The sequence below is a fragment of the Vulpes vulpes genome, unplaced genomic scaffold (assembly GCF_048418805.1).
Source record: "Vulpes vulpes isolate BD-2025 unplaced genomic scaffold, VulVul3 u000000899, whole genome shotgun sequence".
In the NCBI taxonomy this organism is placed as follows: domain Eukaryota; kingdom Metazoa; phylum Chordata; class Mammalia; order Carnivora; family Canidae; genus Vulpes; species Vulpes vulpes.
In genome coordinates this window covers 2,177,282-2,191,189 of record NW_027325780.1, presented here as the reverse complement: position 1 = coordinate 2,191,189, position 13,908 = coordinate 2,177,282, and the positions used below count along the sequence as shown (strand labels likewise).

At 40.7% G+C, this 13,908-nt stretch overlaps 1 protein-coding gene across 1 annotated transcript in view; it reads left to right on the top strand.

The window, feature by feature from the left end:
• FRAS1 (Fraser extracellular matrix complex subunit 1) overlaps positions 1-13,908 on the top strand; it is a 420,760-nt gene that overhangs the window by 220,982 nt on the left and 185,870 nt on the right. The window contains exons 21-22 of the mRNA XM_072745521.1: positions 11,614-11,766; positions 12,006-12,152. Coding sequence (XP_072601622.1) covers positions 11,614-11,766; positions 12,006-12,152 — 300 coding nt within the window. The remainder of the gene's footprint in view (positions 1-11,613; positions 11,767-12,005; positions 12,153-13,908) is intronic.

Below are 13,908 nucleotides of genomic sequence, written 5' to 3'. Positions count from 1 at the left end.
CTGTCTTGATTGAGTTATTTTACTTAGCATAATACCGTCTAATTCCATCCACATGGTTGCAAATGGCAAGATTTCATTTTTTTATTTTGCCATTTAATATTAACAGTGATCCTCCAAAAGAGGATCACCATGGATTTCTACTCAGCTCACCAGAAGTTGAGTAGGAGATCCAAGGTTTCAGCTGGGACTGGGTCTGTTTCTCATGTTATTGTTAGTAAGAATACTGGTGTGCTTGTGGAGTTTTATACTTTTCAAAACATTTTCTCATTTATCTTTTCATGTGATCATCCCAAGATCCTTTCCTGTAGAGATGGGAATTCTTTTTTATTTTTTTGGTCTTGTTTTTTTTATTATTAGAGTTCAATTTGCCAACATATAGCATAACACCCAATGCTCATCCCATCAAGTGCCCCCCTCAGTGCCCGTCACCCAGTCACCCCCACCTTCCGCCCACCTCCCTTTCCACCACCCCTTGTTCGTTTCCCAGAGTTAGGAGTCTCTCATGTTCTGTCTCCCTCTCTGATATTTCCCACTCATTTTTTCTCCTTTCCCCTTTATTCCCCTTCACTATTTTTTATATTCCCCAAATGAATGAGACCATATGTTTGTCCTTCTAGAGATGGGAATTCTTAATATGTGGGAATTCTCAGTGCACTGACTGACTAGCACATAGATGGTAATCAAAAAATGCTGAGTAAATGAGTGACTCGAATTTGACATCCTAATGATGACTCAACTCCCCTTCTAATGCTTTGCATGGTAATTAAGGATCTTTCTTGTTAGTGTGATCCATTTATGGCTTCTTATCTCTGTTTTGTTCACCTCCCACCTCATTCCGTCTGGTCCAATTCTTCTATCTATATTTTTTCAATTTTCTAGTGTCTTTTTTTTTTTTTCTTTAAACACTTGCTACTTTATTTTCCTTATCTTCTTTTTTGGCAATGTACTTTCTTATTCCTCATCTTGTCACCCTATCTCCTATTGCTTGAACTGTGAATTGTATATCCAATCTCTCTACAGAACTTTCAGTGATTGTCTCTTCCTTGTTCTCCCAATTTGTTTTTTATTTAAGAGACTACATTGTCTAACAAAGGTTGATTGAATATTCCATGGTGTTTCTTTACCTTCCAGAAAAAAAAAGGACATGACCTCTGCTTAAATTGTGCCTTCCTAAACTGAAAAGAACTTATATATTCATGTGGCTTTTACTGAAGGATATATTACCTTACAGAAAGACCTTACTTCCAAGTTTTCAACGTGGCAGGGCTTCCAGTGCAGTCAGGATTGCTGTTGTCTTCATAAGAACCACAAATCCTGCTTAAATTAAGTTCACAACTGAATTTAGACCCATGGGTCATCCTCTCAGTACTAAAGATGGCAAGATTGCTATGGCTGTACTTACTTACATTTCTTACATGCATGTAAATTGTAAATGTCTGTGGTTTACATCCTCTAGGCCAAAATAGTGACTTAGACATAGGCATGATGACCAGTACCAGTGTCTGTTCCAACTGGGCCTACTGCAGATAATTAATAATGGCCAATATTTATTGAGCATTTACTGTGTGCCAGCTCCTCACATATATTATCTCATTTAATCCTGGCTACTAGCCTTGGATGATTAGTAGTATCTCTTATAGCCCAGGAGAACTGAGATGAGAGATATTAACCAACTTACTCATTGTTTCATAGCTAACAAGTAGTAGAGCCAGGCACGGAAGCAGTGTCTCTTCAGAGGGCACATGGCTGAGCATGTGTCACTGGCTTCCATCTCCTGATTTAGGTCCAGTAAGACCTTCTCTGCTGCTTGGCAGTCATATTATTTACAGCTCTCTTCAGGCTTCGTCATCTGGTCCACTGTGCCTTTCCTTACATGCTGTCCATACCTCCCCTTGACTCAAATCTCACTCAGATCAGTTTACATCTCTGCTTTCTTCCTCATTTGAAAGAATAGCATAATCTGAGAAAGAACAAAAAACCTTCCTCACCTTTTCTCCTCAAGTGGCTCTGCTTCTTCTCTTAAATACCTCTTTTTCTTCATTCCTTACTTTGGGAAAGGAGTCCCCACACCCTGGCTCCTCAGTCTGTGACCTGAGCTTGAGGGCACATCACCTTCAGGGGCTGGTTTTGCCAGTCAGTTATTTCCTCTTCTGTTACTGATTTCATCCTCCTTCTTCCCTGACCCCACCCAGCCCCTTTCCTTGGGACGGTGACACCTCTTACAGCCTCAAACCAGTCCTTATTTCTGTTTTCTCCTTGGAGTCCATGTGGAGTACCTATGGGATTGTCATCTCCAGACTCTCTACCTGTCTACTTCCTAGACATCTAATCCGTAGGAACACCATACTCAAAAACCCCATCTTCATTCCCCTTAACCCACCAAGTCCTTTCCTTCCATCTTCTGAATTTCTTATTCACCTGCTCACTGCTGATTTTTCAGTTGGCATAATTGAAAACAGTTGGGTTAACCCTGTGCCTTCCCTGACCTATTCCACAATCTGATCACTGCCACATCTCACAAAGTTCAAGTCCTTCTTATTCTCTTTGTTTGTTTGTTTTTTCCTTCTTATTCTCTTTGGATAAAATATTCTCTGGTCCTCTGAAGACACCTGTTACATTTTAGGTGTGGCTTTCCTCCTGTAGACCCTGTTGTGAACATCTCGAGGGAAGATGCTGAGTCTGACTCAAAGCTGTCTCCTGTGGAAACTTCATAGCGTCTCACACCCAACTGACATTCCCTATATGTTCATTGAAGTGAAATGTTTTCCTGTTTTGGAGGTAAAACCAACAGTAGAACATAAACTGCTGGAAGGCGAGGTAGGAGGCATTGATATACACAGAGGAGTGGTGCTCATGACCCCTGGTTGGCAGCAAGAACTGGCACCAACTGAGCAGAGAGGTTTTGCTTGTACATCTGGCACTAGCTCTCGCTGCTGCAGAAAGAACACATGGTTTGTAAGAGCTCCCTGGTGGGCTAGGACAAAGCAATCGTAGGGGAAAGACAGGGCACTTCTTTCTCTTCTCCCTCTGTATGTTATTTTCTGGGTTTCTTCTGTCCTATCTCACAGGCAGTACCTCGTCAACTGTAAAAGTGGCATCAGAATTCAAATTCTATATGCAGTTTAAGAGCCTTGAACTCCGGTATGAAATCATTTCTTTTTTGCCTGATGAAGAACAGGCACAAGTGCTGATTATTTTAACTGCTTCCAAACTCATTTAATGTGGTTGCATTAAGAACCTAATCGACTGACGGGACATTATTAAAAACTCACTGTGTGTCTAAATTTGTCTTTATAGGTCATTATTTATCTGCTAAGGAGTCGCTGCCTCATAAAACCAACATCCAAAACCATTGCTTCCACAATACACATTTACTTTAATATCTTCAAGCTTTTTTGACTTTGCTCCAAAGACATGAAATAAGTCCTTTCACTGCCGTGTGCTCCCATCCATCATTATTGTTGGTAATCCTCACTGATCCTCGAAGCAGAGCCTCTGTGATTTGAAGAAAGCATCACACAGTGATGACCACATGTAATTTCCTTACAGCTGCAGGGTGACATATTAGAGGTCTTACAGCTGCTGAGTCAAAATATTATATTTAAATTTGTAGCATGTCTGCATGCTGTGAATATTTAGAAAACAAATGGAATCCTCTGCTGGCTTAAAAACAAGAAATGTATTTATTTCAGCCCAAGCTAATACTCCATTTCCAGTCTCCCTTGTAATGTGTTCATTAATTTGTTTGTTTAAAGTGCCAATTCACTGTGTTCGTTAGCAAGTGGGCACAAGTACAAACAACTTGAATTCCATCTGCCCTTCCCTCTACCACATGCTTATTATATACCAGTAATCTGAAAACAGACCATGCAAAAACATATCCTGAGTCTCTCTTCTTTCCTTGTTACCCTTAATGAGTCTTATATTTAAAGACTCTTCACTGTAATTGAAATGGTGACAAATAAGGATTTACTTAGTAGCAATGCTAGGACTCAGAAGGCCTCCAGAATAGGCGCTATTTTTAAGCAATTAATGGATACACACTCACCATTTAGACATATTTGAGGTTAGCCTCCTTGTTTGATTACAGACAGTAAGGTCAGATGCAAATGCCTTACCTTACAGATGGGGCTTTTAGGATGGGATGTTAATTCTTGTTAATCCAGCCTCTGCTGTTAGATTGGTGGGTTGGAAACTCAATTCCCCTATTATAGTAACTGCAGCCCTGGTTCAAATTAAGCAGTAACAGTATAAACTTCCTCTTGTGTATCATGTGAAATTGTTCCAAATGTCACCTGAACGGGGGATGGGCATGGAAGGTGAGGTGAGGAGGATTATATAAAGGGGAATTCCTCTGTGCTTTGTTGGCCTCTCTGTGAATACTGCTGCCATATTAAGGGCACGATTTCTGACAGTTGTGCTCCTACAGCATGGGTCCAGCAAATACTGGAATTAGGATTTGTCAGGCAGTTGCCACCTACCAGGAAAAATGCAAGAGTTGCCTCCAAATCAGCTTAATTTTTAGAAAATACTCTTATGGATTTCACTACGCATGAAGTGACTGGTGTCAGAACATTCCCCCCGGGACACACAGTCATCCCCTGCAGTGCCTGAAGATGGGGTTCATACCACCTCTTAATTATGTTTAGAGTGTATAATTAAAAAATACATTTGGCCATGGGGATATTTCTCTTGTCATTATCTCAAATTCTACCGACAAGACAGTAGTAAATTGTCACACACATAGCCAAGTGGTGCCCTTTCTCTTGGTTTGAAGTGGATTATGTAAACCAGGAGGTGCAATCCACATGAGGAGCTTCCAAATTCCCTACAATTTCCTGGTATTTTGACTCCAGTAGCCTTTTTTTTTTTTTTCCTTTCATTCAACAAATGGGTGGGGGCTACCTACTAGCTACTCCTGATTTGGCCAAATCCTACATTGTATTAATTTTTAAAGGTATTTTGAAATTTGTGAAAGGTCTTCCCAGGTCATGCCTGAAAGACAAATTACTGGTATGTTGGCCTTCCTTCTCAAGGGAAACCTAAGATCTTCATTTCCTGGTCTTGATAGCTTTTATATACTTATGTTATAATATACTTCATATGTCTAGTCTAGCACAAGCCTCATAAGAACAGTTCAGCATCAGGATATTATTAACAGAGATGGTCTTCTAGGCATAATGGAGGGAAGGAGGGGAAATAGTAGGGATCCCTGACCCCTCCCCAGCAAGGTTCTTTAGAGCTGCTGTATGTCAGAGTTTTCTTGGATTGTTGGTTCTTTGCTATGGTTCTCATGTCTTCTCTCATCACTAGTTACCTTCAATACCACAGTTTCTCATTTAAATCTGTAATAAAAACATAGAGACCTCTGTAAATAGACTGATGAAAAACACATACATATACAAGCCCATTCCCAATTGCCTTTAGGATACAACACGTGCTTCCTTTTAGGGTATTCTCAAATTGGTTCAGCCAGGTCCTGAGTGGCTCTTTTGTATGTTCTTCAAGATCCCACCATCTTGAACTTTTCTCAGTTACTTGAAGGCATCCTGTTTTGTATCCTGTGAAATTGGGCTGCTGGCTCTTTGCCTAAGCTTTCCCCCTTGTTGGGACCCTTTCCAAATCCTTTCACCACCTTGCCCAGCTTTTCTTGCAGCTAATCCCCATTCAGGGTTCATGGCTCCACCTTCTCCAGAAGGCCCTCCCTGTCTCCTGGACTGAGTGGGGACCCCTGGGACAGACTTACACGGTGCCTTGGTACTTACCCCTTCGCATTTTACAAAATGTTCGTAATGCTCTTGTGGCAGTCTCCACATTCTCTATTGGCCTGTGACACAGGTCTCAATTTGGAGAAAACCTTTTTTAAAGCAAGAAGCACAAGTCCACTTTACTGTTGGATTGTTGAATATTCCACTTGGCTGCCTCCAACCTGTTCCTTGGGAAGGGAGGGCAAGGGTAAAGTGAATGGTCTCTCTGCCTCTTCTTCCTCTCCAGATTGAAGGGTTTTTCTGGGCTGGGGTACAGGAATGGGGAGTGTAGGGGTTGTAGTGGTGGTGGAGGGTTTGGGTCTCTTAGCTCCAAGGCACATTGAAGTAGTTTTTTCTTCCATCTTTCATCTGTTCCTTCAGCCGTATAAATTTGGTATCTTTTAGATCTCATTCTGGTAACTTTCTCTGGGAGCACATGGTGGCTCATGCTTCCTGGTTCAATGGGGACAGTTATTTACAGTGCATGAGAAAAAACTCATTGGTTGATATCTCAAATTATTGTTTGGTAACACATATTTCATACTCAATTATAATTATATATCCAGGGTTATTTTTCTGACCATACTGAAAGCTGACTATAGTAGACATATGAACATTTTTGTTGTTTGAAAGTTTTTTTTAATGCTCAGCCTCACTTATAGTAAAAGAAATATAAATGTAAACAACAATGTAATTGCAGTTTTCACCAACCAAATTAAGATTGTTTTACTACTTTTCAGTTCCTTAGTGCAGGCAGAGTTATGAGGAAACAGTCTCATGAGTGACTCTTGGAAATGTAAACTGATACGAACTTCCTGGAATGGAATCTGTAATACCTATTAAGAATTTTACATATTTTTTCATGCCTGTAGTGGCTAAAAGTATATGCTCTGGAATCAGTATGGATGTGACATGTGTGAGCAAATGACTTAACTGCTGAGTCTCCATTTCTTCATCTTTAATAGGGGATGATAACATCAGCTACTTCATCTTTGCAAACTGTGCATGAGATTATGCATTTATAATGATTAGTATAGTGTTTGATATATATTCTGAGCTCAATAAATATGAGCTATAATAATAGTATGAATTGGGCTGTGTTGGTGGTGCAGTCAGTCAAGCATCTGACTCTTGCTTTCAACTCAGGTCATCATCTCAGGCTCATGAGATTGAGCACCATGTTGGGCTCCATGCTCAGTACAAAGTCTGCATGGGTTTCTCTTTCCCTCTCCCTCAACTCCTGCACTCCCCTAAAATAAATAAAATCTTTACAAAAAAATACAAATTGCATTATTTTTTTAAATCTATTCATGAGAGATGCAGAGAGAGAGAGAGAGAGAGAGAGAGAGAGGCAGAGACACAGGCAGAGGGAGAAACAGGCTCCATGCAGGGAGCCTGATGTAGGACTTGATCCCAGGACTCCAGGATCACGCATTGGGCCAAAGGCAGGTGCTAAACTGCTGAGCCACCCAAGGATCCCCTACGAATTGCATTCTTGACAGTGTCTTTTGGGAACTAATCTAAAATGCACAGAGGTCTTACCATGGCCTTAATTATAAAAGTGAACAAATTGGAAGTAAATGTTTAAATACAGTTCACTCTAGAACAGCACAGGTTTGAACTGTTTGGGTCCACTTAAATTGTAGATTTTTAAAAAAATAAATATAGTACAGTACTATAAATATATTTTCTCTTCCTATGGTTTTCTTAACATATTCTCTAACTTACTTTATTGTAAAAATACAGTATATAATACATATCACTTATAGAATATTTGTTAATTGACTAGGTTATCAATAGGCTTCCAGTCAATAGTAGGCTAATTGTACTTAACTTTGGGGGAAGCCGAAAGTTATGCATAGATTTCTGACTGTGCAGGGGGTTAGCGCCCCAACCCTTGATTTTTCAAGGGTCAACTGTATATGAAAAATGGTAAATTTCTTGTTTATTTATTCAAGGCTGAGATATTATATAGTTCCTAAAGGGATGTTTACAAAGAGTTCCTAATGATGTATGGAAATGCTGATGGTATTGAGTCAAAAAAATATTATATGACATTTAATATCTCATCTATGTAAAAAGTTATGTATGTAAAATTATATAGAAAAAGAACTAAGAGAAAAATATCAATGTTAGTGGTCAGTTACTCTGGAAAGGCTACTTAGGATGGTTTTTATGTTTATTTATACTTTGTAAAAATGTTTTTCATATTTTCTTCCATGGCTCACTTTGTATTCAGAAATACAAAATCTCAAGGTTCTTATCTGGGCCACACTCAACCCCTCTTCTGGGCAGAAGATTTCAGTGGCCCCCAGACTTGAGCCTGAAGCTTGCTTACAGGTGGTACCCAGTGAGACTGGCCACTTGTAGCCTGTCCCACCTGGGTTCTGTAGTCTGCTCTAAGGAACCATACTTTTCTGATTATAAGTTAGAACACAGGTAGCAATCCTTAAGCCCTTTTTAGCTCTGATTTCTGGCTTCTTTCCCTGAACATCATTACTCATTTTGAGCTCTCCCAAAGAATTCTCTCCTATGAAGAGATTTTTTACTTCAAGCTCTCAAGACAGAGGTGTTACCTAGGTTTTAGGAATTTATTTTTCTTTTCTGATTGGTTTAAGAAAAGTCAGTCAACCTTCAGATTGTCTTAAGAGCAGGATTTCAGAGCATATTTAAGTGGTCTTCCATTGGGGCTTGTAAATGAGAGAGTTGGGAAGAGAGGTTGCATGAATGCATTAACATGGGATCACTTAGCTTGTTGTTTTGGAATGAATCTGTTCATAGGGTTGGGTGTTCAGTAAGACTTTTTAAACCATGGATGAATGAATAAGGAATTAATACAGGTCATGAATAAAAAGAGGGAGTCCAACATCCAGACTTGGGTAGTTATAGTCTTGTTTGTAAGGTAAAACTTTAAACTTTCTTGCATTAATGTGATGCTTCGGGCAACCTGCAGTTGATTGTTTTATATCTTCAGGTTCTTTTATTGATTTTCCGTGCTTCCAGGTACTCCATCATGCAGTGTGATAGTTGTGTCTGGCAATTGATGTGATGCCTTCTTAAGGCTTGAAGGAGGTATGGAGGCATGAAGAGAAGCAAAGGCCTTGAGTAATTTTGAAGTCTCTAAGACTGCTAAAGTTCTTTCCATTGGCTTCTAGTAGCTGTATACCAAAATACGATGCAAACAGCTCTGTCTAGTCTCTTTAGAGAAAGAGACTTGATTAGGAAGATGGCAGAAGGTGAGGGTTGTAAGGAATCTCTACATGTATCAGGCAGTCAGTGGCGGAGGACAAGGACCTGGCCATGAAGTGCACCAGGGTAAAACTTACTAAAAGAAGACAGGCGCATCAAGGAGGAAGGCAAACAGGAGTGTGTCATGTATTGCAGAGATCTCCAGTAGGTTAGGACTTAGAAAAAAAAAAAAAAGGAATTAGAGGAAGCCATTAGATTTGGTCAGAGACCTTCTCAAGGCAATACCACAGCAGACTCCTGGAAGTTGAAAGAAGATCCCAGCAAGCTGTGGAGTTAGGGAGGCAGGGAAGCTCAGTGGTGAAGGTAAGGCAAGAGAGAAAAGCTTTGGAGGCGTTGGTAATGCAGAGCCCTGTAATGCTCTGGTTGAAGTCAAGGGGAGTGAAAAAAAAAAGATGGGATAAAAGATGCAATAATGCTGAAATAATGTTCTAATAATGTTGAAAACTGGATCAGGAATGTGGGTGGAGGGATTAGCCATTTCATCCTGTGAGAGGAGAGGAAATGAAATAAAAATGGGTAAAGAAAGATGTTTTGATGCTGACAGGAAGGAAGGACTTGAAGGTGCTTGTGCTTGAGGCGCTGAATGGAGAAGATAGAATAACCTGGGAGGGGGTGGAGGGTGGTGACTGGAGATGAGGAGTGAGGGTTTACAAGCAGCTGCCATGAGAGTGGGAAGGGGCATCCATAGCCTAGCTCTAGCTTCCTTTAGAAGTAATTAATGCACATTACACTCATTTCAGCAGCTTCTAGAGATCCCCAAGATCAGATAGATTCATAAATATTATTGTACCTACAAAGTACTCCAGAGATCTTACTTTCTCTTCAGAGCATCCCCCTTGGTGATTATTCTTTTTCATTCCTCTAATTGCACACTAGAGAAAGCTGCAGTTAGATGCAACTAGTTTTTATACCACTGAACACCTGCAGATCTTGTTGATGCATGCCTGAGCCCAGAATTCTCTGTAAGTGCTGGCTTGAAAGAGGAAGAGGCTGCGACTTTTCAAATAATGGAGCCTTAAATCAGTAATGTTTTTCAGGTTTCCACCCCTAGCAGGTGCCCACTTATTCAGGTAATCATAAAATATGATTACCACAATTTGAACCAGAAACTTTTGGAGCTTTTTGAATCCCCCCTTTTGCTCCTGGCACTGTGAGGAGGGCACAGAAAAAAGAGAACACTGTGTGGAAACCTTACACTAAGTCGGGGGAAGTAGCCCACAGTACAGTCATCGTTTTCCTTTATTATTTCCTGAAGGTCTATAATGAGGATTGATTTGCCTCTTAGGAGATCAAGAATTGCTCCTAATACGAGCAAAACGCTGCCCATAATGTGAAACTCCCAAAGTTCAGAGAAGGGGCAGGGGCTGTTCATTTATGTGCCCTCTTCATTTTGGGGAGGATACTTTTGGCTCAATTTCTGGAGTTGCTGTGCTGATCCCCAGATGGCTTCTCATGGGGATGAGTGGCACGGGTGTGGGTCTGAGATCCACTTCTGCAGGGAACATGTCTCAGGTGGTCAGCAATTAAAAACTATCACTGAAGGTATAAAGACCTATTTTAACAGATTTCAGAGAACAGGCTGTTCTGTTTTATTGACAAGGATTTTTTAACCTAAATATTGCTCAAGATCACAATCTCTTTCTGTAAGACTCTGAACCAAACAAGACATCTCTGGTCCCTGAGTGGTGCATTAGCAAGTGCAAAGAATGCTTTGAATCCTCCAGGGAAAGACGGAAAGGCCTGTGGTTAGAGCTCTAACTTTCCATTTCCTAGGCCTTTATTCCTTTTCCATTTTGGTGGGTAATTCAGGATTTGTGGATTTTCTTCCATCTTTGGGGTAGAGGATGATAAACAAGACTTGAAGGGCAATTACCACTTAAAATGAGGCAGAGGATGTTTTCACCATAATGGGGGGTGCACACAGTCAGGTTCCTGAATGAAAGAATGACTATTATATGGGTGAGAACGAGAGACCAGACGGAGTACCAGATGTCTTAGAGCTTGAATCACAACTCATACAATAGAGCTTCTGTGAGTTGTGTATTGGGTCATGAAAATGACTTCTCAGCTGACAACTCTTCTTTGTAACTTTACCTCTATTTGAAGACGAACATTTTCCACCAACTCAGCCCACTCCATATAGACACCTGAGGCTGGTATGCTGACTCTGGAAGGCCAAAGTCCTGGCAAGGCAGCTTGTGGAGGGCACTGCATCCCCCTTAGGAGCACTGTGAATAGGGGCATGCTGGGCTCCAGTTCCCCGAACTCTTGGGGGAAATGTTGGTAGGATTGGCAGTACCATTGCTGTTAGTCTGACAATTCTATGCTAGCAAGAGTCTATCTGGTGCTGCCCTAGTACTTGAAGGTCGTTCCATTGAAAAGAGATGAAAATTTATAGCCGTGCCTGGCCTGGCCATTTGCTAAAAACCTCAAACGCCCCGCTTACACAGGTCCCACATCTGTACACCTGTTTCCTGAGGTGTCCTGCCTTTGGGCTACTCTCCTGCCTTCTGCGCTGCCACAAGAGTAGTTGCAATCCCTTCTGCCCTTTGGTATGGTGCTGAGACCGGGCACACTCATGCTCCTGTGCCTTCTGTGTGCCCCCCGCCCCTTGCAGACTGCCATCGTCTGTGCCGGCACTGCACCGCCCATCTCCACGATCCCGGCAGCACCTGCCTCCGCTGCCAGAACGCTCGGTACCTGCTGCTCGGTGACCACTGTGTTCCTGATTGCCCTTCCGGATACTACGCTGAAAGAGGAGCTTGTCAAAGTGAGTAAGTGCTGGTCGCAGGACCTGGCCGTGCCTTGTGAGCTTCTCTTTGGGGGCAGTAGTGAGAGAAGATTTGAACTTCCAGAGAGAGAGGGAGAGAGGAGGCAGGAAGCTCGCCATGGGACAATAAACCAGATCAGCTAATGGTCTCAGTGCGGGCTTTTACTAATGCTTCTTGGGCTGCTTTGGAAAGGAGTTTGGCTACATAGGTTCTCTCTGTGTCTCTTTTCCCTCTGCAGAATGTCACCCCTCCTGCAGAACGTGCCAGAGCACAGGACCCTTCTCCTGCACCTCCTGTGATGCCAACTTTGTCCTGTCCCACCTGGGCACCTGCACCACTGCCTGCTTCCCAGGGCACTATCTCGATGACAGCCATACTTGTCAGCGTAGGTTTTTAAAAATGAACTTTCTCTCCTTTCCTGCTCTTCTGGAGTCATTGAAGGAAATACAGAGTTCTTGCTTCTATAATCTCACTTGATAGCCTTTATCTTTATAAAATAAAGTTAATCAACAAAGGCATATGGATGCCATTAGCAGGTCGTAACTCAGACATCAGTCTAAATGGGAAGGCTAAGCTAGGGATCTCCTCTGCAAGTCCCAGCTGCATGATCTTAGGCCAGTCATTTAGCTTCTCTGTTCTCAGGTTATCTCACTTGAAAAGATAAAAATTGGCCTATTGTATCCTTAGCAATTCAATTCCAAGATCCTGAGCAGGGAGTGGAGCTCATTCTGGTACACAACCAGCGACCTAAGCACTTGTCTGGATTTAATTTGATTTCTGTATGTATTTGTTGAATATTGACAATGTGCAAGGCTTGACATGCTACAAAGCATTCGGTTTCTGTACAAATAATCATTGTTTTGTCTTGCAGGAGAGTTACTTGCATAGATGTCTTATTTCTCAAATAAGTCAAAATATGATTAATTACTTGTGTCAGGCACAAATAAAGAGCTAGGATAAATTAAGGAAAGTGCAAATCTGAGTAGAAAAGAAATTAGAAAATCCTTCACAGATGAAGGAACGTTTTTTGAGATGTGCTGAGGTGGCTTTATTTCAATCACTGAAGTGTGATTTGCAAAAAAATTTGTTGTACTTTTTTCCTTTTGAAAATGACAGCTAACAAATACAGTGCTGGTATTTCAATTTTATGTCCTAGGAAGTACCATATTGAAGGAATTGTAGACTGGTTAGGAAGGTGGCCTCTGGACTCTGTGTGACTGAAGTTCAAATCCTACCTGCCACTTACTAGCTTTGTGACCTTGAGCAAGTGAATTAACTGCGAGGCCTTGTGTGTTTTTTTTTTTTTTTTTCTGTCGAAGGGTGATTATAATGGTACCTACATCTAATGCTCTTGCACTTAGCATGGACCCTAGCACAGAATAAGTATCAGTATAGATTAGTTATTGTTGTTGTCATCATCATGATCCAGAATGATAGGCAAATCAAGCAGTTAAAGATATTTATTTTTTATAGATAGAAAGATAGATACTACTATTAGTTTACTGAGATGCTTGCAAAGATTTGCATTTGAAATGAATTTATGTGGAATTCATCATTTTGCATCATCCATTGAGATACCAGGGATAAAAAAAGGAAACAAAAACCTTTTTGGACCCATGAAAAATTTCTTTGTTTTTATAACAAAAACTTTGTTTAGTATATATCGACTGTCTACCAGTATCTGTAGATTCTCTAACATAAGAGACATGAATGAAATACTTGCGTGTTCTGTTCAAGAGCAAGAGTGTATTGGTGGAGAAATAGTGACTTGGTGATAAATAGGCTCTTCATAGCAGTGGAATCACAGAAATAAAAGTTCAAAAGAAAAAGTAGAATCTTTTGTATGATGTATAGTTGACAAAAAAATGTTGCATTGAAATACTTCTTTCTGAGAAGCTTTTGCCTTGGTGCAAGGAGATCTCCACACAAATGCATTTGTTATGCTATCTTGTAAATAGGATTTCATAGGCTATTTCAGTTAAATTAAGAATCTCCTAGACTTAGTCCTTTGCTAAAGCTTAAGTTTCATTCTTTCAGAGATGAATAAAGCATGCCCTTAAGTTGGGATACTTGAGTTTCTAGTATGTAAAAAAAAAAAAATCAACAATGTTCCTTTCTAATGCTCATCATTATAGACAATT